Raw genomic sequence first — 26521 nt, forward strand, 5'->3', positions numbered from 1 at the left:
AAGGTTGAATGGGTATAGTAAAAGGGGTTCAGTATCTGGAAGTTAATTTTTTTTAATTGTTGAGCATAAGTATTAGTTTTCAAGCACTTGTTAAAGCCCTTGGTTGAGTATAATTAACACACATAAAGGCTCTTTATTTTGACTGCAGACCTTCAGCAGCTTCTGAAGGCTAGTCTTAGGTTATTTTGAGCTAAAGTTTTCTCCACGTTGCTCCTCCAGCTTCAGCTTCACTGACTGGAGTCCAGTTTGGATCACTGAAATAGATCATCTACATTATCATATGAACTTCATGCTTAAGAAACAGTTGCGAGGTTTTATAATGAAATAATTTTTATTGGTGGGAAGAAGCATGATGGTAATACATGGTATAATTGGTTTTGTGAAACTTTATGAAAGGCTGGCTTTTATTCCTAAAGTTCTGATAGAAAGAATAGAGGTTTAATATGTAGTCATATAGTAGATGCCTGCATCTGTGAGCAGAGCCTGAAAGTTTTTTTGTGAGTAGCGGGCACCGTTCAGATGCCGGGAGCCTAAGCCATTGTTCCGCGTGGCAGAATCACAGGTCAGGGTTTTCATGGTGTTTGACAGGCAACTGCTGATGAATGGAGCACTAAACCTGATGAAGGCACTTACAAAGTTCGTTTCTTAAGCTTTCACTTCAAAGTAAATCACACTTTGCTTAATTTGAATTTCTTTGGGGAAAACCACTGAAGGAGAATGTAGTTTTTTTTAAAAAGAGGTCTCAAAATGGTAGAAAGTATATGGGATAAAAATAAATATACTTGATGACAACCAGATTTTCCATTAAAATTCTCCAAAAGGAGTTCGAAAGATGGCAGAAGAGCCTTTTATACTTTGTGATCCCTAATTAGCCAAACTTGGTAGGAAAATAGCCTGTTGTTAATGATCACATAAGTGTTCAACTTCAATATCCATCTCTGCCACAGGTTCCAGCTCACGTGTTATGAATGCTTGGGTTTTGTGTAATCAGATTTTCTGAACTGGAATTTAAACATTAGTCCACAGGCAGTTTTTCATGTATTTTAGATCGAAAATGTGTGTCCCCTCTTTATGTGATTATATATGATCTTTTTACAGATTTCCAAATAGGGTATAAAGTTAATATTATTTATGTTCTCAGTATATGCTTCTATGATATAGTTCTATGCCTAATCCAGAGCTTCTTGCACAGCAAGGTCTCTATAATATTTCTTGAGTTTATGAATGGCCAAATAAACCAGCGTATATTGGAGTACGTTGCTTGAGTGTTAGGGCAGAATTTCTTGGATGGAATCATCTTCTCCCTGTCTGACACGCTTCCTAAGCACATAGCTGTGGGGTTGCCAGCTCTGGACTTTTTCCAGTTTCTGGCTTAACGGAGAAGGTAGGAATAGGAAGGGAGACCAAGCAGGGGAAAATTAGGAAATGTACCCGAAGAGAAAGCAGCAAAAAATTAAACTCTTTCTACTGCGTATATCAGAGTATCATTGGGTACTTGTCTCCCTCACTTCAGCCCAAAAGTCATCAGATGGTTGGCCCCTGTGTAGTGGTTCTTGGGGTGGAGGTATGGGAAGGAGGGTGACGGGGATAAATTTTGAGCAAGCCTGTTTTAAATCAAGACATTGAAAAGCTGAGGGATGATCAGCATGATGAAGTAAATTCAATTCAGGGGAATGGTTGAAGAAATTGGAAGTATTTCAAGTACAATATAAGACATGGGATTTTAGAGTTGTAAGACCACTCTGTGATCAAATTATCTTCTAGATGAGAAAGCCGAATCCCAAAACGTTTCAGTTGGCCAGATATCAGTAGCATGTGAAGGACTCTAGCACTTTTAAGATTATGCCCTTCCTTATTTAGGGGTATCTTTTTATCTTTAAGTATATCATTGCAATAGAATAGTAAAGTTTTTTAAAAAATAATTTTCATACTTTTGGCACAAATTTTAAAATAGAAAGTTGATAACCCCAAGTATTAAAAGGAGTATGATCTGTCGGTCTTCACCACACACACACTTGAACATTCTCTTAGTCCCAGAGGTGTAACTTTTCTAAGGTCTCCGCACTTAGTGGGAAAGCAAGAATGAAAGCTTGGCCCTCCTGGTTTTTGATCAACTGCTTTTCCCTACTTGACTAATAATGAAGTTCACTAATATTAAAACATTGTAAAATTCCAGAGATTTGCAGTTTTGTATCTGAAATATTATACTGGAAGTATTTTGTCTTTAAATAATTAAATTTTGAGCTTTGGCTTCAAGTCATTTTTATTTCTCAAATTAAGAAAAGTTATCAAGGGAAATTATTCCTTCAAGCCACAAATGTACTGATTGATGTACTTCTTCCCGTAAACAGTCATGATCTCAGAAGGCCATGGTACAATAGAGCATCACCACCTGCAGTCCTTCATTTCCTGTCTTCACACTCTTAGGCACAACTCAAAAACTCTGGTGTTCCATCCACATGCAGAAACCCTATTTAACTATTCTGGTGAGATGTGTGAAGATGAGATTCTAGGAGTTTATTTATATAAAATCAAATAAGATGAGGACAGACTTGAGATCTTGAACAATTGTATTTCTGAAAAAAGTTTAATACTCTTCTTTCTTGCAATAAAACTGTACCTTGTGTGGAACTAATAGTCTTATGTGAGTGACATAGATGCTGTTCACTTAATATATTAAATCCATTTAATTTCATAAAAAGATTAAAATCTGTTCATTAATCACTTGTACCCTGTATAATATTTTGGTCTTTAAAAAAAATAAGTCCTAAGTATATATTTTACCTACCAAGAGGAAAAAAAATTTTACTCTAATTTAGAATCTGGGAAACAACTCTCCTTCATTTTTACGTTCCAATTGTTCTTTTATTTCAGAGTAATCTCTTACCAAACATTACCAAGAAATATGCCAAGCCACAGAGCCCATATTGTGGCCCGCTACCCTGAAGGCTATAGAACACTCCCAAGAAACAGCAAGACCCGGCCGGAAAGTATCTGCAGCATAACTCCTTCCGTTCACGACAAGACAGCTGGGCCTGCGGCCGAAGAGAAGCGGAGATCCATGAGAGACGACACCATGTGGCAGCTTTATGAGTGGCAGCAGCGTCAGTTTTATAACAAGCAGGGCACCCTCCCTCGCCATGGCACCCTGACCAGTCCTAAAACCATGGTTAATATTTCTGACCAGACAATGCACTCCATCCCCACATCACCTTCCCACGGCTCCATAGCGGCTTATCAGGGCTACTCCCCTCAGCGAACCTACAGATCAGAAGTGTCTTCACCAATTCAGAGGGGAGATGTGACGATAGACCGCAGGCACCGGGCCCATCACCCCAAGGTAAGACGTCTGCTCATCCAGGGTTCACTGCTCCTCCAGGGATGCTGCGTTTTACTTCTAGTACACGCCTCTCTCTCTCTGAATGGGAGAGACAAGAACATGGGGAGGAGGTAGGCAAGGCCAGCTCTTATTTTGTTTTAAAAATTAAGGAAGAGTCTTCTGCAGTGTCAGAATCTCATGTAGAAAACCTAAAGCTTGCAATGCTTCATCTCTCAGGAGCAGCTCTTTGGAACAGATGCATTATGTATTCTTCCCTGCTTGATAGCATGTCTCATCAGCTTTCTCTGTAGGTTAAGACCACACATATTTTGATTGGCCCTTCATACACACAAATTCTACGCCCACCCTCTTCTAGCATCCCTGCAGTCTTGTGTCAGGCCCTTCAAGTTCTTTGCTAAGATAAAAGTGCTAACCTCAGGACTTTCCTGGTGGCGCAGTGGTTAAGAATCCACCTGCCAGTGCAGGCGACCCAGGTTCCAGCCCTGGTCGAGGAAGATCCCACATCCTGCGGAGCACTACGCCCGTGAGCCACAGCTACTGAGCCTGCGCTCTAGAGCCCGCAAGCCACACTGCTGAGACTGCGTGCTGCAACTTCTGAAGCCCGTGCACCTAGAGCCTGTGCTCTGCAACAAGACAAGCCTGCGCACCGCAACGAATAGTAGCCCCCGCTTGCTGCAACTAGAGAAAAGCCCGCGCAAACACCCAACACAGCCAAAATTGAAATAGATAAATTTATTTATTTATTTTTTTAAAAAGTGCTAACCATATCTTCTTTTTTTTTTTTTTAACATCTTTATTGGGGTATAATTGCTTTACAATGGTGTGTTAGTTTCTGCTTTATAACAAAGTGAATCAGTTATACATATACATATGTTCCCATATGTCTTCCCTCTTGCGTCTCCCTCCCTCCCACTCTCCCTATCCCACCCCTCCAGGCTGTCACAAAGCACCGAGCTAATATCCCTGTGCCTTGCGGCTGCTTCCCCCTAGCTATCTACCTTACTACGTTTGTTAGTGTGTATATGTCCATAACCATATATTCTAACCAGTGGAAGATATGGCATATTGAAATACTCCTCAGGTGCCCAATTGCATATTAAAGTAACAATGCTTACTGATATATATACTTTTTTTTGCTCAGCGGCCATGGCTTATGGGCCCAGCCACTCCGTGTCACGTGGGATCTTCCCGGACCGGGGCACGAACCCGTGTCCCCTGCATCAGCAGGACATGCCCTCATCAGTGAAAACGAGGAGTCCTAACCACTGGACTGCCAGGGAATTCTCTACATATACTTTTTAAAAAATTAAGTTATAGAGATCATGCTTTAATTTGCACCTTAAGTTGGTATAAGCCTTGCTTAGTAGATTTTTTGAAGTGAATTCGAGTGCTTTGCATCAATCAGCTTTTCATAATGCTGAAGCAGTTGTTTTGATCCGTCACCCTATGTGCAGCTGGGTCTCTAATGTCTGTCCTAAAGTGAAAAGGAATTTTCCTGTCACTTTCTTTTTAATTCTAAAGAACACCTTGCTTTATTCCATTTTGAAAAGCACCTTTTCTTATCCTTGCGATGGGCTGACTCCTTCAGTTACATCATTGCATATGCTTGATTTTTCCATAAGTAAGCATTAGTTAGAAATTAATAAGTCAATCAGGAATTTTCTTCTGGAGGAAGCAAGCTTTAGTTTGTCTCGCCAGAAAAAGCTCACTTTGAACTCTGCTGTAGCAAAGGTCAATATTTTGTCACTTCGTACATCCAAAGACTAATAAAAATAGTAACAGTATTCAAGAGAAATCTGATCTAATACAAATTATTAGTGCGTGGTTGATGAGTGTTTTCATGGCCAAAATTCATCATCTCTTACAACAGCAGTTATGAGATGCGTGTGTGCTCTCTAGCCAGTTTTCCCAGTCAACTAAACATCTCCTTCTCCCGAAAAACTTCTCCAACATGCCAGTTTTTCTTTCAAACTGTCCCATCATCTTCCTTGATGTGATCAGTGGTTCTCAAAGTAGGGTTCATGGACCCTTAGGGAGTACCTGGGGGGGGTACCTGAGGGTCCCCATGACCCTTTCAGGGAGCCTGTAAGTAAGCTTAGAATTATTTTTATAATAATAATAAGGCATTATTCATTGTGTTACCATTTTCTAGTAGTGCGAAAGCAACAGTGGGTAAAAGTACTAGCACCTTAGCCTAAGTCAAGGGAATGGCTCAGACTATACTAGTGGTCATTGTAGTGCTTCACTGCCACAGTGAATTTATTTATTTAAAAATAAATCCCTTTGATGAAATAGTAAAAGATAATTTTATTCAATCTTGACTTTTCATTCCATAGCATTTTAATATTCTGTGTGATGAAATGGGAAATGTACTTAAAGCATTTCTCTTTGCATACCAAAGTGCTAATAGTTGTCTCAGGGAAAAACACTTGAGTGGTTATTTGAGTTGCCAGCAGAACTAGCTCCGTTTTTTTTTTGTTTGTTTGTTTTTCAGTCTCTAAGTTTTTTTTAACATGGGTTTTCAAAAATAAGCATCCAGGGACTTCCCTGGTGATGCAGTGGATATGACTATGCACTCCTAGTACAGGGGGCCTGGGTTCGATCCCTGTTCAGGGAACTAGATCCCACATGCATGCCACAACTAAGAGCCCGCCTGCCGCAACTAAGGAGCCTGCGAGCCTCAACTAAGACCCGGCACAACCAAGTAAATAAAATAAATAAGTATTTTTTTAAAAAAAATAACAAACAAGCATCCATACTAGTGTTGTAGGATGAGGGTGGGAGAAGAAATTCTGCTGTATTGGTAATAAAGCTCCAGGTTCATCCCGTCATGGATCTCATAGTCCCCCAGAGACACGTGGTCCTTAAAAATCATGTACCACGGGACTTCCCTGGTGGCGCAGTGGTTAAGAATCCACCTGCCAATGCACGGGACACGGGTTCAAACCCTAGTCTGGGAAGATCCCACATGCCCCGGAGCAACTAAGCCCGTGCGCAACTACTGAAGCCCGTGCACCACAACGAAGAGTAGCCCCCGCTCACCACAACTAGAGAAAGCCTGTGAGCAGCAATGCAGACCCAACGCAGCCAAAAATATAAATCATGTACCACTTCTTCAAAACAATCTTGTTCCAATGGGTGCCAGTTTGGGCTGCAATCAGCTTCTAAGGTCCCCGATGGTGTCATCAGTATTGCATTTAACTCGGACCTTCGTCCCTAGACGGTCGTTGCAGACAACCTCGATCATCCTGGCTGGAACTCGAATCACCCAGAACCGTCTGATGCCACAAGCTTCTCACTCTAGTGCAGAGCCCAGGCCTTTTTTTCTTCTTCTTTCTTTCTCTCTTCTTCTTCTTCTTTTTTTTTTTTTAATGAAACACCATTTTTACTTGAAAGAACGAATGCCAAACTATAGTTGTTCAGACTTGGTATTTGACAGACACTTCCTCAGAGTGAAACGTTAGCCTGTCACTTCAAGGAAAGCAACCCACAGTACCTGTCACCGACCACAACATTTGAGCTTTCAAGCAAAAATTAGAATTTTGGAAATCTTGTATCTGCCTCTGTGAGCTTGACAGCTCTCTGGTGCTTAAAGATCAATGATGGTATTAACAGACAGGCGCTACTGATCGTGTAGGCTAACATGTGCCAGCATTTGGAACATCTGCATAACCCACTGAGCCAGTGTTTTCCGCATGGCCAGTGTTTGAATCAGTCTCAAAATCACGGATGGGTAAAAGATTCCTTTAAAGTGCAAATAGACCAATGAATGGATGTCAATGTGACAGAGTACAAAAAGTTCATTGATACGGTTTCAGACACCACTTCGCAACTAACCTTTAAGAAAGTACCACTTTTTGACCTTTAGTGCAGTATCAAAGAACATCTGCAGATATCCAAAAAAGCTATTCAAGTTCTCTTCCCTTTTCCAATTACATATATCGAAGGTGGCCTTTCTTCATGTACTTCCCCTAAAAGAGATGATCACAACAGATCGAATACAGAGGCAGATATGAAAATGCAGCCAGACGTTAAAGAGATTTGCAAAACTGTAAAATAATGCCACTCTTGTCACTAAAATCTCCTTTTTAAGGATGTAAAGGGCTCCTGAGACCAATACGTTTGAGAACCACTGAGCCATACTGTATGGAATTACTCTGTTCATCAGTGTCTGTATTTTAGTCCTGAAGTTTTAGTATCTGTCTTCTTTCATAAGCACCAATAGCAATTTTAAATGGCATTTTATAATATAATTTTCATCACTGACATTGACCACAGAATTTATACTGTGCCTTCATCTTCCTAGCACGTGTATGTGCCCGACAGGAGGTCAATGCCTGCTGGCCTAACCTTACAGTCCGTTAGCCCCCAGAGCCTCCAAGGCAAAACGGTGAGTACCATATCTTTATTTACCATATCATGTTTTATTTATGTGCTACCCATGATAGCACACATCTGACATAGCTTTTAAGTTTGAGTTTTCAGAGAGGTGCCTCCCAGAGAAAAACCATTACTAGTTTTGTGGAACAGATGCTCGTCAGTAGGATTTGGAATCATGTCGCCATTTCAGTGTCTTCCTGATAACCTTTCCCTGAACGTCTGACCGCCTCAATACAAGATTCTGTTTTCCAGAATCTTTATAACCTGGGAGGGTGTCTTTACTTGATAACCTGGGAGGGTTTCTTTACTTCATTGAATGTTAATATCCTCTTCCTTAAAACGGAAGTTGGAGTAGTTCCTTAGGGAAACAAATCCAGCAAGCAACTTTGTGTCTATAGTCAAACCACAGGCCTGTCAAGTTTCTCCTGTGGATTTTTATATAGATTAACTACCTTAGAGCAGAAAAGAAACCGATTTACATATTTATGCAGAGAAAGAGAGACCGTTAGAAATCCTAAGTTCAAGCAAGTACTTCCTTTATCATTTCATAGTCAGTGTTATTCCTGTTCACATTGGAAAGGAGTTATGTTACCAGGACACTATTACTCTTCAAATTAAAGAGAAAAGGTGACTTTTCATCCTTCATTTTATTTTAATGGCATTCTTTTATCAGGGGAACTATGCTTTCATATTAGTAGGTAGTCTTAATTTCTGTAAAGATATGATTTGAGGACCATACAGTTGTTCATTATTTAAAATCCTCTTCCTGCAGTCATCAAAACAAGTTTATCTTCTATGTATTTTTCAAACATTGTTTTATTTCATCTCTTACATGCTTAGATATGAGGCAGATTTCTTGGCTTTAAACTGCTTGTGGTTTACTTATTAAAGGCAATAGATATTGCTTGACTATAACTAAAAATTCTTAACTGTTGGAAATTTTAAACATTAGATCGTTGATCAGGCAAACAGACCTTAATCATAAGATAATGCTAAGTATCATATTATGAAAGTTTCTCTTCTACCTTGCTCCCTCTAGTGGATATTTAGGACAAACTTTATTTACCACCTCCTCCTTTTGGAGGAATCAATTGTGCCTCTTTTTATTTTGCCTCAAATTTCAACATCTAGCAAACTTATTGTAATCTTTCATGCTTTTGAAAATCTGTTTAACTCCATAAGTAATAAAGAGTTTTAAGGTTTCTTCTTTTAGTATTTCTGTCACATATCCCTCTGGGTCTTAGACTATCTAATCCCTTACCCCACTCTCCTTTCTCTCTGGCAAGACCTCTAGAGCTTGATATGACGACATAAGATATGGACTGTCTCACAGTCATGAGGTCACAAGATGTGGTTGGCCTCAGAGCAAAAGCATCTCTTCTTTTCCTGTTAAGAAGTTTCTTTTTTAAGTCACATATGCACACACATTCTTTTGACTGTTAAGAAGCTATTGTCTCCTCTGTGTGGATACTCAGAGAATCCAATAGTAACTATGGTTTACTTCTGACATTTTTTCCTCTTGAAGGCAATAACCTTTAATGTAACTTCAAGTAACAGTTAAAATTGATTTGTAACAGATACAGACTACTATACATAAAACAGATAAGTAACAAGGATTTACTGTATAACACAGGAAACTATTCAATATCTTGTAATAACCTATAATGGAAAATAATCTAAAAAAAATATATATATATATATATGTAACTGAATCACTTTGCCATATACCTGCAACTAACATAAAAATCAACTATACTTCCAGTTTCTAAAAAGTGATTTGTGACCCTAAAAAAAATTTTTTTTTATGGAAAATAAAGAGCAACAGCAAATGAACAGAACAGAAGAGAGCTAAGTGTAACGCTGTGCTGTTGGCAAAACAAGTCAATCTCGGGAACGCTTTTCGGCTCGGAAGTTTTAAGAGCACAGCTGTAGCTCTTAAGTGAACAGAGTCTCCCTGTGGTCTCTGTGCAGTTTTTAATCATAACAAAGCCCAGTCAAACACCGAATGCTATTTTACGGCCTGTAAGACTGCCAATGACCATACTTTACTGCATTTCTGACGAAAAAAAGTATATCGGATTGGCCTGTTAAGGAATTGTATCTACCTTTGAAAGTTTATTCCCCTCAGAGATCAGAGTAACCAATCAGGAACCAAAAGGTTCTCTGCTCTCCGCCAAGGGTGGAAGGAGGGTTTATGCGCACATGGAAACTTTCTGTGTGTAGTAAATACATTTTTTTCTTCCTTAAAAATAAAAACTGGTCTTTTGGTCAATATAAAATATCCTGTGAAAACACTAACAGTGACATTTAAAAATATAACTGGGAAGCAGTTAATAGATCTCAGGTACTGACTGAGCTTAATGATGGGAAGATGCCATCCAAGTTTTACATGAATTTTAATTCTTTTTGTTTACCTTCTGTTCTCTAAGATAGAGTGTTGGGCATGCAGGTATTGTTCTATTGCTATAAAAGTCTTAGGTGTCATTTTTAAACATCTCATTAAAATGTATTTTAATAATAGGTCTCATGTACAAACCTTTCTAATGGTGGGGGGTTCTTTGGCATTGCAGTTCTTTATACTTAAGATTTAAATATTCTCTCATGAGTTCTGAGAAAATGCCTTAATAGACTGTTATTTTGCTGTATCTTACCAAATAATACTGTTCCTTCTATTTCTCTAGATATCTATGCATTTATGTATGACCTATCATCATAGTGCCTAGGCACTATGTTTGATGTCAACCATAAGAGGATACTTGCCAAGAAATCTTGGTTTAATATCTGTCACTTAAGACCACAATTAATCTGTTTTCCACTGTTTGGATTCTTAAATTGTACTCCTTCAGCCAGAGGAGCTTACGCTGCTGCTTATAAAGCTGAGACGGCAGCAAGCGGAACTGAGTAGTATCCGGGAGCACACGTTAGCACAGCTCATGCAGCTAAAGCTCGAGGCGCACAGCCCAAAGGTCAGCTATGGAGAGATGTGTCTGTGTGTCTGCTCTTGTCACTCACGCTGAGCCATTCATTATTAATCGGTTTGATCAGCGTCATTCCCGTGAGCATGAGCCCATCCCACCACTGCGGCGACGACATCAGGATCTCCTATTGACCCTTTGAGAATTCCCTTGGTTATACGTTATTAAAGGAAAACGTGGGTCGGCTGCATTTCTTCGTAGCCTTCCACCCACCCACTCACCCACCAACTTTTGGTTGTGAGGGAGGAAAATCATGCAGACTTCAGAATACTATTGTCATTCCTCAAACACTAACTTCCACCTCCGGTAAAACAGGTATTGAAGAGTCCCGTCGTTTCCCATAAAGTAATAAGTTGAGAAGTGCCTAGCGTTTCAATAGTACTGCCTTTTAAATGTCAAAGATTAATTTCTTGTGTTCTTGATTTTTAAAATGAACACACGTAAACATTTCTCAAAGGGTTTAATAGCCTCTGGTTATATGAGAAACATCCAAAGAAGTAGTAACATATTGCAGAAAAGAATTAACATGTAAAGCTTCTAACCTTGAGTCTGCTAAAGCCATTTGAAGGATTTTTCTGCTTAATGTTTCAGCTTATATGCATGTCTACTTAATTTCTTACAAAACTAAGTGTAATTTATAATCATTGAATGCATCATCTGTGCCGTTTACAGGGGAGCATGTGTGTGGAAGTTGTTGTGTGCTGTGGTATAATATAGGTTGTGACAAACTACCTGTTTTCCCTGTTTCAAAATTGACCTTTTCATGAATTCCGCACCTTCTTTCTCTGTCCGTTTGTACCTTGATTGATGCCTACTAGAATGAAATCCTTTCACATCACCTTCAAAGGAACACCATATATTTGGATCATCAGGTGGGCCTTGAAGAATTTTTCTTACTTATCATACCTTATGTTTTAATGTTTTCAATGTAGTACAATTTTCGGGCTACTCAGATATTTCAGTCATTTTGCGTTAATAGTGTGACTTTTACAAGTGGCAGGCTAAGAGACCCCTCACCAGGGGAATTCAGGAATACCAGAATAAGCAGGTTAGAAAGGACAGTTGTGGAGATGAGGTGGGATACAGATGCCAGCTCTCTGGAAATTGAGAGCCTGGATTCTCTAGATTTCTTTTTTCTTATCCCAAGAATACTTGTACTTATTGGCTTGTATCAGCTTGGAGGTGACCTAATTAAAGAAATAGGCACCCAGCTGTGAATGCCTTGTTGAAGGCCAGGAGGAAGTGGATGTGGTGCTCTCTGTATTCCCAAGGGGAGGTTAACGATGGGTAAATGTTGAAAAGTGAGTGGAAGTTGATGAACAAGGACTAACACTCCTAAATGTTGGCGTCTATGAACTTCCCTGTTAATTTTAATTTGATGAGGATTTTTTATATGTTCTTAAACATAAAATTTCTTCTAGTGGATGCTTTCTTTTTGCATATAAATTAGGCTAGAATTTTCTTTAGCTTGTTTTCAAAACGTTCAAACTTGAATATTTTATCAAATGAAAGAGGTTACTGCGGAAAATGCTGTAAGACAGTATTTACATATTTATATATTTGCCCTGTTTGAAACAAAATAGTAATGTACTGCTTTAAATTAGTTATATTTAAAGAGGGATTTTGCATTAGGATGACTCTTGAAAGGATGTTCAGTCATTTTTCTTTTAATTTCTAAAAGAAATATGCTTTTGTTAATTTGTAATTTATTTTCCCACAAAATGTTTTCATCATAGTTTTGCCTTTGGAATGCTTTAGAAATCAGCATTTCATGAATCCAAACTCTAGTCTTCACTTCAGAGACTGGTGCTATTAAATTTAACCACAGTGTACATTATACAATCTAATAAAGATATGTTTGCCAACAAAATAGTAAGATAAGCCTTCCCTCAAAATTCCACACTGCCAGAAAGCTTCTAAGATACATGGGGAATAACTTTCTTAAAAGCACCTCTGTCTATAAAGCTAGAGATTGTTCTGACAAACGATGGGATATTACAAAAATTAGGGTTAAAAACGACGATATGAATGTGACTCTGAAGTTATCTAGAATCTCTGGAGATAAACTTAGTGGTTTATTAATCTATTGTTAATTTACTGCTCACATCAACAAATCAAAACTGGCATTGCAGACACATAGAACTTGAGCAGCTCTTGGGAAAGGACAGGTAAATATATCGAAAAGACCACCATTTGCTAAGATGATGCCTCTCCTCACCTCCCTTTCCCGGATTGAGCTGTTTCTTCTCTTGGCCTTAGTGGCCCAGATCCAGTTGAGGCTTCTGTTCCTGTCCTTTGCTCCCTTGGCAAGGTGACTTCTACAATCTCAACTTTTAGGCAACGCGTTAAGGAGCACCGCTCTAGAAGGTAGAAAAGGCAAGGAAATGGGATCTCCCCTAGAGCCTCTGAAGGGAGCGTGGCCCTGCCCACACTTTGGTTTTGGCCCATTGAGATGATTTCCGACTTCCAGCCTCCAGAAGTATAAGAGAATAAATGTGTGTTGTCTTTTAATTAATTAATTAAAATTAAAATCTCAACTTTGTATCGATCCTCTCTTAAGGAAACCTCAACTTTGTATCGATCTCAACTTTGTATCGATCCTCTCTTAGGGAAACCTCTTAAGGTTTCCTTAAGCTTTCCTAAGGAAAAATCTCTCTTTAAATAAATCAAAAATTTTATGATTTCAAATAATTGCAAATTGCAAATAAATGCAAATAATTGCATTTAATATAAATGAAATATTTACCTTTGAACTGTCCTGTATTTTACATCAGTAGTAAGGTTATTAAGTTATGTAGAAAGAATTCTTGGTAATGTTGAATTTTAATGAAATTTTTCACTCAGCTCAAACATTTCCAGCTTTTAATCTTGTTACTGCCAGTAGCCAATTCCAGGTGACCAGGTGTATTTTTATGGGCATTATTGGTTGCCTGGGTTTATAAACTGATTCACGAGTTTTATATAATTATAAATTTGAAAGTAGATTTTAAAACCTGAAAGTCAGAGGCTCTGGTCACATTTTACAGAACTGTATATCATACCAAGAGAACAGGTACTAATTGATACTCTTCCAACACTTATTCTGCTTGCTCAAATAAATCATCAGAATAACCTAAGGCCAACATTAAATTGATTTAAATTCTCTTAATCCCTATCACTATTCATGAAAAATAGAACCAAAGGGTAGTCTCTGAGTTACTTCAGAGGTAAATTCATTTCTGATATTATAACAAATAAAAAATAAAAATGCCTTGTCTGAAATTCTGAAGATTTACATATTATACAGTCAATCGAAAACTCTTGTCTTCTGGTGCCATATCACCATCATGAGGACAAGTCATGTACGGAAGTGTTTTTAAAAATAACAAAAGCTATACTAATTATATGGTATAATTTTCTTCTGCTTTTTGTTTTATTCTGAAGTACGCTATTATAGTTTATGTTATTATAGCCCAGTTAGTAGACTGTTCAGTGTCTACATTTCTTAAGACGAGCCTAGGTTTGTCATTTTTATGAATTTTAAGATAAAGCCCCAAAGTATAACCTGTGAAAGTATAATAATCCTAACTGGGTACTTTATGAACCTCATCCAGGTTCTATTTCGAAAATGAATAAACACATAATATATCAGTAACTCATTTTCTTCTCGTTTAGCTTAGTCATCACTGAACGTTAGAGAAGCTTTTGGGTACCGTTTAAGTGAAACTTGGAAATTTCATCCTACAGTATACCTCTGGAATGGATTTGACATTGTCTTTTCCCTCATTCATTCCTCTACTACCAGAATATAGGAGAGGGGAGAAAGGCCATAAGTGCAATCTTGCAGTGACCCTGTACTTGCCAGGAAGTTAGAGTAAATTGGAGATTATCAGCAGTTGTAAGGGCATCCCCTCCTGAAGAATGGAGTGTCCTGTTGCCGTTCTTTGACAGTGAGGGGAAAGAGACTGTCTTGATATATTTTCCTTTTTTCTCAGAACAGGGCAGATTGAGCCTGAGTTTTAGAGCTATATGACCCTGCTGAACATGTATTTGATGACTAGGAGTTCCTGATATTTCGTGGAGCCACGTGCATATCATCTGTTTGAAGCCGGTGTAACAGGTCCCCATAGAAGCTGACTGTTACTGACCTCCTGCTGTTCAGCTGGGACCTATATATCCCCTTCAGCAGGTCTAACATGGCGAGTAGGGACTTCATTTTCTTACTCTTGTCCCTTACGAGGATTTTCTCCGGTATCTAGTTCTCGGCTCCTGTAGTCTGGACCAGGACTGGTTGTACTGAGCAAAGGAATGAAGCTGGGATCGTAGAAACTAGAGCAGGGGCTGAGGAGAGGGAACTAGGCAAGGCCTCTGTGGGTGAAGAGGTAGAGCAGGGGCTGGAGCTTCTTCGATCAATCGTAAAGGGAGGATTTATAGGATTGGGGAGATGAGGCCATGTTCCCATCCCTTCATCCATCTTCTTCCCTCCATTTGTTTCTTTCTTCCTCACTTGCTTTTTCTTTCTTTTTCTGTTAGTGATTGAAGAGCAGTTATGAGGGAATTTCTGCCAGCTTTCCATGTAGGCCACGGTAACAGAAAATGAGATGCTTAAGAACTGAGATGAAGAAATGTGTAGGGGGCTCCCCCGGTGGCGCAGTGGTTGAGAGTCTGCCAGCCGATACAGGGGACGCGGGTTCGTGCCCCGGTCCGCATGTCGCGGAGCGGCTGGGCCCGTGAGCCATGGCCGCTGAGCCTGCGCGTCTGGAGCCTGTGCTCCGCAACAGGAGAGGCCACAGCAGTGAGAGGCCCGCGTACTGAAAAAAAAAAAAAAAATTATGACATTCTGGCTCTACCCCTGTCCCTTCAAGAGTCACTGTAGTTAACTGCATCAGAAACAGCTGCATGAGAACGGGAAAGGAAGGGAAATCCCTCAGTCAGTCACACCTGTGTTGGGGATGGCCAAAAGTTCTTTGTGAAAAGAATATGACTCTGCTACGGATAATTTTATGAGATTCATTTGCCCCTACCCAGCTGGAGCCATCTTCCCCCCGCTCCCAGCATGGAGCATACCTAAGTCATTTCTGAATTTGGCATCAAATGGTATATTCTTTAATACCAGATGGCTAAAGGACCTTATCCTCAAATTTTCATGGAAAAGCTGGAAGTTTCTCATAACAAACCAGTTTGCCATAGTACAAGAAAGGAAAAATACAGCTCAAGCATACCTGTGGTGTTCTTTGTTGCATGAAAATGTTGAAGGTTAGCAAGTCAGTAGCTCAATCTTTCTTTTATCAGCACATCTTTTTAAAGTATGAGCAAACGCTTGAGAGAAGAGTCATTTTTGATCATACTAACCTCTAAAACATCTTGAAGAGTAAGCTGAAGTTTCTAATTTGCAAAAGTTTTGTAGTAGCAATTAGGTTTTATAATGTAATTCTTTTATAAAGATTAATATTTTATGAGCCGTGCGCTAAAACTACTAGTGACTTTTGGAAGAAGTCTGATATTCTATTAATATTACTGGTTGCTGTGGACATTGCTCATCAGCATGCTTTCTGTATCCTTTCAAGAAACCACAATGTAGAAACAGGAACTCTGACCACTTTTAAACATACTCATGCCAAGGGAAATGCAAAAAGGAACGGTTAACTGGGTGTATGTAATTGGTACTGAAACCATTGAAGGTAAAAATCTCAGTACTTTCTTGCCTTTTGTTCTTTGTGTTCATGAAAGACAGCTTCCCTATAAGGGAAGAAATGCTAACAAGATGATTGAGAAGATTCTTGATGGCTTTCATTGTTGTCCATTCAGCAACCTCATTCGATTGAGCTATTAAGCAAGATCCCATTTTCTCTAATATTTGGAGGGGTCCTAGAGCTTCTATTTTTAGGGATGACTGAGAGCTACAGGAGCTAATATTTCTAGGGGATATAGAAAAGGCATTTGAAAAAAGCAAACTAGAAAATTGAAAGAATATTATTGAACACTTACTAACCCAAACTAGTTACATAGTGTAGAATATCTGTATTTTCTTTTGCTGTGCTATTCAGAGCATTCCTGTCTCTGTCTCTCACACACCATTCCTCCTTTTTTCTTTTTCTGTCTCTCCCTTCCTCTGTATACTTGATCACAGAAGTGGGAGAGGGAGATGACACTGAGAAAATTCTTAATCAGGATATGACATCATAATGGCAGAATATAAATAAATGGACAGTGGGTAGATTAGAATTTAGAAAGTGGAAAGATTTAATACATGTGTGTCAATACTCTGATCTCTCAGCCTATCGGATGCTTAACCGTTATTATATGGTTCTCCTGTTTCTTACCAGGGACTCATCTGGCCCTTCTTGATAACTGTTTTCACCCCTCTCAACCCTAACTGGGGAAGTGCCCTGTTTCTTGGTGTTGTCTCATCTGAACATTCATCTACTCATTATTTTACTAGTTCTCTCTTTGTTACTTTTCATCTCTAGCCCCTGGGTTTCTCCCAGAAAGCAGAGCCTGTGATGTGGGCTTCCTTGATGTGGGCTTGTTTGCAGGAAGTTTATTTTGGGAAGTGATTCCAAGGTACAGGAGTAAAGAGAGTGAGACTATATACTATCAACTGGGGCCTCATCTGATACTTGTTGACAAACAAATAGAAACCCAGCTGAACTAGAGAAGAGTACTCACTCCCGTCTTCCACTGACCAAGGGTTGTCCCTTGAGACTAACTGTCTAGCACACTGAGCTTATGCATACATGAGTACCCAGTGGGTTCCCATACACCCAGCAAGACCTGAAACCGAAGATGTGGAGAGGGGCACAAAAGGCATCTAAAACACCACTCTCTGCAGTTTCCGTTACGTAGTTACAGTTGCTCACGGAGATCTCCATTTGGAAGTTCTGCCTTCAGTACGTCTCCAGCATGTCCAAAATTAAGGTTGTTACCTGATCCCTCAATTCCCTGACCAAAAAACTGAAAGCAGAAGTGGTTCAAAATATTGGTCACCTTTAACCCCATTGATGTAACAGACATTTATTGAACACATCATCCTTGGGGAAGAGCTTCATGGACTTCGAGAAGGATTAGGACCTTTCTTTAGCTGTTTGCTTAGACCTAGAACATAAAGTGGGAAAAGAGGAAAGTCTCCTCCAGCTATGGCTCGGACAGCCTCTCACAGCCTGGTGGATGAAAAGAAAAACAGCTGGCAGGCTACTTGGAAGGACCCCCAGTGTGATGGTCCTTGGCACCCTGCCTGCTGTTCCACCACTTTGAGTGTGGAGACTCTACAAATTTATAAAAATGGCAGAATTAAGTCATCCAGCCTCCTGGAGTTGTATTACGTTCTCCTAATGTTTCATGTGCCCAACACCAACTCATGTTAATGCTAACGATACCTTGAAACTGGAGTTAAAAGTACTTTCAAAACACGTTTACTGAAAACAGGAAAATCGTGCGATTCTGTAGAACCATCCAAACAGATTTTACTTTAGCTGGTACATAATATCTGCATGGTGTTTAGTCAGGATCATAGAAGCCACCAAAACACCTTCCACGTACTAGCTCCTTGTTCATTTAGTCAACAAATCCTGGCAGTACTCAAAGCACCTGCCTCATTGTCTTTCAGCTAACTCAGGAAACTTCAAACTCCCGGTTCCCTACAAAATAAAGTCTCTTTTTGGTTTGTCACTCAAGCCCTCATTTCATCACCACCAGCCCCTACCAGCCTGTGAAACACTTCCTCCCCCATAAACCCTTTTCTGCAGCCAGCGCCCCATCGTTTCTCAGATACTACAGAAGCACCCCCATTCTCTACAATGTGCACCTGCCCAGCGTCTGTCCATCCTAATAGCATAAGTATCACTTCACAGTTTTCAAAGTGCTGTTATATACCGTGTCCCATCTGCTTCTAATACTTGCCTCTGCAGCATGTGGCCAGTTACTTTTATCCCCAGTCACGTTGAATGACTTGTCCAAAATCACAAAGCTAGGATGAATATCTTGTATTAGTGAATTTTCTTTCTTTTTTAAATCTATTCTTCCTTCAAAATCAGGAGTTGTTCTTGTACCTATAAAATAGTTCTATTTCAGGTTGCTGATCTTTGTTACCTGAAGAATACCAGCTCTTGGTTATATAACTGGTTATTCTCCTATCTAACAAGACGGGAAAATGAAAACAAAATTTCCCCACCCCTCCGAAAATGCATAATATTTCTACAGTTCCACAGTTTATTTACAAAAGCAGATATTTTAATAAGCCAATTATTGTGGCTTTTGTTTGCTTCTGTCTTATTTGAATGTATTTTTTCAGAAAGTTCATTCAGCAGAGATTTATGGAGCTCAGTGTCAGGCAGGATGTTAGAGCTTGCAAAGTAGAATTGTAAATGATTTTCAAAGCTCAGGAAGGAAACAAAGTTGAGCATAAATGCCAAAGTCATTTCTGGGATCAACCTAAGGATGTGATTATGTAGTTAAAACATAAGCTGATAGATCTTTGAATTAATGGTAGGAATTCTGTTACTCAGTGCCAATTTTAACTCAGTAAGAATACAATTGCTATTAATAAAACCCAGATCCTGTATCTAGAAGATATTTTACTTTTGATTTAAAGCTCAAATGTATTTTTCTAGTAGATTTACCCATTGACCAGAACAAATACTTTTTTTTAGCTAACAGAGATGTAAGATTTTCACTTTCAGGATGTTTTGTCCCTTTAAAATAGTATTGTTTTATGGTATGGTTTTACAAAATGCTTGCAAAGAAGAGAAATATGTGACCATTTCAAACACAATATTTATTTATTTCCACAATAAAGCATTTTTACAAAATGGATTTTGAGCTTTTTAAATATTTTCAGTTGCCTGTGGATGCCAGGAATAAAGATGGTGGCGTCAGATAATACATTACTTAAAGTTAAAGGAACAATTAAAAAAAAAAGTCTTTAATAAGGAAAACAGGTTTAAGCCACTGAAGTAAAAATCAGATCTATAAAATGTATCCTGTAGCCAAAAGGATTTTAATTTTTTTTTTAATTCTTGAGACTCGTAGGTGAAAAAGGATGAAACTCACGGTAAGTAAAATATATATGTAAATTATTTGGAAAGACATTAGCCTAGACCTTAAAAGTTTCCTTCAAAATATACCACAGGTATATACTCAAAATGGTGGCTTAAAAAATTCAGCAATTTAAATAAGGTTGTGTGTAGAGATTGCCCTCCTTTTGTTCTGCTGGATTAGGGGTGTTTTCATATTTCTCAATAAATGGACCTTATTCCTGAAGCCAGTACTTACAGCATCAGTCAGTCTAGAAATGCTCTTTTTTTTTTTCCTTCTTTTCTTTTAAGGAAATGTCCGATACATTTGACTTCTGTGTTAGTGTCACAATTTGTTTTTTCTTCTTCTTTCTTTGTTTTTAATCTGTCTTTCTCCCTTGAAGAAAAAGAGGATATGTTGTATGGTCTAGCTACATCATTTAAAGTACCACTGAGTTTTCTGAATACATACAATAGTAATACTTTCCCAAAGTTTTACGTTTAGAAACCATATATAGCATAGAAGAGTTTGTTCTGATTGCTTTAAAATTTCCAAAGAAATAGACCTCCATACTTTGCCCCATCGGCTATAAAGAGACTTATTTACATTCTTCTATTTAAAAAGTCACTTCAGATTTTCCTGCTTCCTGTTAAACAATGCGTGGTTTCTATAGGTAGTCATACCCTTCAATCTCAGGTTCTCGGACTTTCAGAAGTGCCTGGAATGAGAGTGGAAGGCATTTACATTGTCATTATCCAAATGACCTGTTTACAAAGGCCCCTGCATTCCTCACAGCTTCACCCTGGGCATGTCAAATTCTCTAGCCTTTTATTTTTGCCACACATCTTAAAAGTTTATTGATCTAGACACAGGAGGACATTCTTGAGAGATGGATTCTTCAGTGATTAGGCTATCAGGGGTTTTGGCTATTGTTAAGACAGATTCCCAACTTAAAAATTCTTTTTCTAAGGTGTCTTTAAGAACTCAGGAAAAATCCATTTTCCATTTGAATGGAAAATGACAGCACAGAGATGGGTTATCAGTGAAGGACAAAAGCTCTGTAGGGCGGATAGAAATCATCCTGACTTCTTGCACCCGCCCCCAAAAGAGGGAGGAAGCTGTTACTGCAGAATTCAGACTCGAGGAAACTCATTTACTCGACAGAGCTTGGGCAGATGTTTTCCCTTATGGGAATGAGATCCAAATCTAGGGGGAAATTATACTTACTTTACTGGTCTAGAATTTCTAGACTTACAATCCAGTATAATAGCCACTAGCCATATGTGGCTACTTAAGTTAGTTACACTTTTATAAAAATAAGATTCATTTTCTCTGTCACACGGGCCACATTTCAGGGGCTGAGGAGTCATTGGTGTGGCATGTTGGACTACACTGATGGAGAACATTTCCATCATCATAGAAAGTTCTGTTGGACAGTGCTATTCTAGATGAATCATTATGTAAACTTTTCAAAGAGCAGTTAAGGGACTTCCCTGGCAGTCCAGTGGTTAGGACTCTGCGCTTCCACTGCAGGAGGCTCGGGTTTGATCCCTGGTCGGGGAGCTAGGATCCCACATGCCGCGCGGCCAAATAAATAAATAGCAATTAAGCCACTACTTAACCACTTCTTATACCTAAAGGGGGATTGGGAAATTAATCTTCCCAAGGTAAATTATATGAATGATTGTCCTGGCTTTGCTCACTGCTAGTCTTTCTCCTTCCCCCTAAAAATTATTCTGGAGCATTTGTCTCATGACTTAAAATATCCTGTTCCTTCTGCATCCCTAGCTGGTCCAATTTCTGTAGAGATAGAGACTTTGAAACGGATATTAGAAGTTGCTAGGATAATAGAACAACTGGAAACTGGATTCGTAATAATACCCCACACCCCGTGATTCTGCTGAGTCCACTAATATTATTAATAAGGAGATTCAGTTGATTTTTTAAGGGGGTTAAATCTCTTAATGCTGTATTTCATACAAAGACAAGACTATTTTAGTCTACATGCAATATACTTGTGTTTAGATCATTAGTTTGAAATTTTTCATCTTTTGATAGTTGCACAGGTATCCTGACCAACATTTAGTACCAACTCATCAAGACGTTGAAGAATTCCTTATTGGTGATGGTTGAATTGGTCCTCAATGACTTAAATTAGTGCCAGGGTAGGACCATTGTTCTCAAGCCTGATTTCCTGTCATACCTACTGGCGGATCTTTAGAAAGACAAAAACAAAGTACAGTTCTCAAGGCTGTCTGCCCCCCAGCCCCCAGTGAGAGTTGCCAGAGCCCACTCTGTTTTGAAAACTCCACAGGTGATTTATTTTTTCTCCTCAGTCAGGTTTGAGAACTACTGAGATAAATAATGACAAGGAACGCCAAAGAAAGAGGAGATGTCTGGGGTTCTTTTTGAAACATAAAACACTGTCATAGTGCTTTCTAACCTTTTTCCTACATGGCCCACATAGAAAAGTGACAGCAGGTGTGCACACCTTGACAGAAACTTGAGGCCGTGCTGTTGGGAGCGTGTTAAGCACTCTGAGGACTGAGGTGGTCCCCAACTCCAGACACCTGGAACCCTTTCCCAGCCCGCAGGTGTCAGTTGGGAAGTTCCACTCAAGATCCTGCCAGCTGTGACACGGTTGCATAGAATTGTGTTGAGTAAGTTTTTTGGTGATGGGTTTTTAAATCAAGCTATTTCTAACAGTAACATCAAAGGATGCTCTGTATTCATACTAGCCCAACATACCTCAAACCTCAGAAAGAGGCTAGAGTTAAGTATCTCATTTTCTAGGTGGTTTTTGTAAACATTTGGACTTACAAATTTCAAGTAAAAATATGTCTTTGTTGTAAACAGAAATATATTGGCATTGCCTAAGTGTATTTCCAAGATATTTCCACTTAAGTTTTCTTATTTATTGCTGAAGTTAATTATGAAAATAGTGTCATCCCCAATTCATACATTCTCATTTTTATAAAATAGTGGACCTTTTATAATAGCTTTATAATTTAGCAATTAATTGGAAACTAAACCTGTATTACCGTTTAGTTCAAAGAAGGAATTAAAGCAGGAAGCGAAGCATTTAACTCATTTTCAAGTAAATTATTAAACATCCCCCAAGTACTAATTAGTCTTTCTCTTGCTCTAATTCCTTAAAACAAAAATACATTAGCTATTAGCAGCCGTGCCGTAATGCTGCCTAGGATTCTTGTAGTAGTCAAACTAGAAGAGAATTGCTGGATAGTCCTTTTTCTTAAGAACTTGAGCATGAAATTCTAAGGTGCTCATGGAGCATCACGTATTTGGTGGGGGGGAGGGGGGAGTCATATTTTACTGCTTTAATTCAAAAGCTGTTGTATAAAGTTTACGTAGCAAAAGCCAGATAGCATGTGCTGTTTCAGTGTAAATTTCAGAGATGATCAGTTTCTAAGTTTTAAAATACAGATACTTCATGAAGCAAATGAACCTGTCTACGAAACAGACTTATAGACATAGAGAACAGACTTGTGATTGCCAAGGGGGAGGAGGGTGGGAGAGGGATGGAATGGGAGTTTAGGGTTAGCAGATGCAAACTGTTACATATAGGATGGATAAACAACAAGGTTCCACTGTATAGCACAGGGAACTATATTCAATATCCTGTGATAAACCATAATGGAAAAGAATATAAAAAGAATGTATATGTATAACTGAATCACTTTGCTAAACAGCAGAAACTAACACAACATTGCAAATCAACTATACTTCAATAAGATAGACAGATAGAGATATTTCAGAGGTGATTTAGTGAAAGAAATCACTAGCCTATTTCTAGGATCTATTTGGAGAGAAAGCAGATCTAGTATTGCCAATTCAGTGAATCTGGAAAGAGTCAGATTTCAGGCAGATCATTGAAATTGTTTAATGCGGACCGAACTCCCATTGTGTGGGATCCTGAGTACTGTGTTTAGCTGGCCTCAGCTGTTGCATGCCACGTGCAAGGAGAGTGCCACCACATACAGGACCACGCCCCTGTGCAGATTTTTCGTACAAGCCCAGTCATCCTAACGGCCCTTGGTCAGGTGAGTGTGGTGCCTAGGGGAATTCTGAAATACTTCTGCTGCCTCCGTCTGCAGATAGACTTATCCCATCTCTCTGACTTGAGTAAAATGAGATTCCCAAGGAGTATGTAAGCTGAAGAACATTCACTGTTACCAGATTACATTTGACTGACTTCAGCACCTTGAGAAAGAACATTGTAGTTACTTCTGCCAAAAGGAATCTTTAAACCAGCCTGTCACCTTCATGTTTTAATGGTATTGTCTACATTAGAGATTTTCAAGTTGCACGTTATAGTTATCTGGGAATCAGGATCTCTGTTCTTTTCAAGTTCCTCAAGTGATTCTAGGTTAAGAACCACCGGTTGAAATAAGCTTGAACTTTGATATCTGAAGTAGCCAGTAATAAAAAGGAAAAAAGATATTAATAAGGTAGTCATAGGTATTTACAAATGCATTGGGGCAGCTTACTTTTTTTAGTTAGTTAACATTTCTTCAGTCAATTTCTGATGTGGATACAGACTCATACGGCAGAATAAAGGTTGTGAGAACAGTTCTCGATCAGGGCCTCGCTGCACTAAAGGACTCCCAACAGCTTTGAACATGATGCAAACACATGTGCTAAAATTTTTTCTTAGCCTCTTTGTGTCACCAAGGGGTGTTTGCCAGAGGATATAGTTGTTCCATTAATCTAGTTTATTTGGTATTTATATATTTTTTTTATCCTTGACTAATAACATTTTTTTTTAATGAGAAAAGCAGTATCTATTCAGTGGAGAAAATTTGGGAAATGTAGAGAAGTATATAGAAAAAAAATAATGATCTGGTCCCACAATTTAAAATAATTACATTTTTCATTTCTTTGCTGTACTAAATTGTCACTTTCCAAAGATGCCTTCTAATTTTAATATTCTGGGATTTGATATATACATTTGAAATTTTTCATAATGAAAAACAGTTCCAGAAGTGATCTCTGAGACACTCTGTACACTTTAAATGTTATTTTTTGTTAGAGAAAGACAGATACTCCATGTTATCACTTATATGTGGAATCTAAAAAATAAAACAAACGAATGAATATAACAAAACAGAAACAGTCTCACAGATGTAGAGAGCAAGCTGGTGGTTACCAGTGGGAAGACAGGAGTGGGGAGGGGCAAGATAGAAGTAGGGGATTAAGGTACAAACTACTATGTATAAAATAAATAACCTACATGGATATATTGTACAGCGTAAGGAATATAGCAAATATTTTATAATAACTTTAAATGGGGTAAAATCTATAAAAATACTGTCACCGTTGCACACCTGAAAATAATACTGTAAATTAGCTATACTTCAATTTTTAAAATTTAATCTTTTTTTAATGTTATTTTTACTCATAGTATTTTTTTAGTTTTTCTGTTCCTAAATCAGTGTCTTCCTGCAAGATCCTTCTCAGTGACTTAATATTTAATGATTTTTGACAGGTAAATTAAAGAGTCATTTTTAAATCACAAATGTGGCTTCCCTCTATAATGTACATATTTACCCTCTCAAAGTATTCCACTAAATAAATCAAGCTTGATTACCCTTCTGCAGAAATCATACTGTCTCTTCTCCCTTTATAAATACATTTCAAGTAAATTCCTCAGGCCTAGAGGCTGAACACTAGTCATTGATCTGTACCACCAGATCAATCATTGATCTGCTCCACTTAAAGGTGGGAGCCGCCATATTGGCAGACCTAGCCCTTTGACAGTGGCCTCTTTGTAGTGCCAGATTTCCGAGACTCCACAGCAGTTTCAGTTTGACCTTGAGTGACTTTTACATTTGGATACTCTCTGACCTGCATTATTTCTTAAATATTCATATGCTCCTGACCTTCTTTCAAACCCCAGCCCCTCTACCACCTCCCCCCAGCCCCCCAACCTCTGAGTCAGGTACTCTTCTGTCTAATTTTCATGGCATGCTATTGAAAAGTAGCAAGTATAGATGAGATTGCTTTGAAAATCAAAATTAAATAATACTAAAAAATGAAGAGAGACTTAAGCTACCTATGTTGTACAAAGTATGTATCAATGCAGTCAAATGATTGAGCCAAAAGCAAAGGCAGTTACAACTGTTCCAAGATCAACATTTGGTTAAGATAAAATAACCAGCGTTCCTTTAAAATATAAGCATGGAATAAGCGTTTTTTTTCTGCTAAAGAAAAATTTGTATCTATAGCTGTCTCTTTATGTTACTTTCCAACACTGTAAAATTTTTTCCTGTACTGCATATCAACACAGTTCTTACCTGTGTGCATGAGATGTCACCTATAAATGCCTTGGTCCCTTATTGGGTAGCATTGGGGAAAAAAAGAAGTTTGAGTTCAACCGATGAGTAGATTTAACTGATGTATAGAAGTTTGAGTTTAATAAGTAAATGTGTAGATTTAAAAACAAATTACTTACCTTGAATAAAACTTTTTAAAAGTAGATTAAACCAGTCATTTAACAACCAAAACAGGTATTGACATGAAACATTGGTAACTAGACTGAAAATAAAAATGTCTAGGTATAAAGTTTTCAAGATTTAATTTTTACTTATGAATTTAATCTTAATATTAATAAATTTTCGTTTGCAGATTTAGCTAACTCAGTAAAGTAGCATTTGTTAACCATGATAGAAATGCTTATTTTCTATAATATGGGGGATGAAAATTATATAAACCAAGTGTTACAAATTGCAATTATAAACAGACTTGTCTGCTTACAAATGGTACAAACTTTGTTGGCCTTTTACCATATATGTATATATGTATATATATATATATA

General features: G+C 38.4%; 1 protein-coding gene and 1 pseudogene across 1 annotated transcript in view; one reads left to right on the forward strand and one right to left on the reverse strand.

Moving 5' to 3' along the window:
* The window catches only part of PLEKHA5 (pleckstrin homology domain containing A5), a 79701-nt gene that overhangs the window by 8764 nt on the left and 44416 nt on the right, over positions 1–26521 (forward strand). The window contains exons 4-7 of the mRNA XM_024733372.1: positions 2875–3340; positions 7647–7730; positions 10567–10686; positions 11514–11567. Coding sequence (XP_024589140.1) covers positions 2875–3340; positions 7647–7730; positions 10567–10686; positions 11514–11567 — 724 coding nt within the window. The remainder of the gene's footprint in view (positions 1–2874; positions 3341–7646; positions 7731–10566; positions 10687–11513; positions 11568–26521) is intronic.
* Positions 6099–6587, reverse strand: LOC112391680 (ubiquitin-like protein 5; annotated as a pseudogene).

The sequence above is a fragment of the Neophocaena asiaeorientalis genome, unplaced genomic scaffold (genome assembly GCF_003031525.2).
Source record: "Neophocaena asiaeorientalis asiaeorientalis breed wild unplaced genomic scaffold, Neophocaena_asiaeorientalis_V1.1 scaffold150, whole genome shotgun sequence".
NCBI classification, from domain to species: domain Eukaryota; kingdom Metazoa; phylum Chordata; class Mammalia; order Artiodactyla; family Phocoenidae; genus Neophocaena; species Neophocaena asiaeorientalis.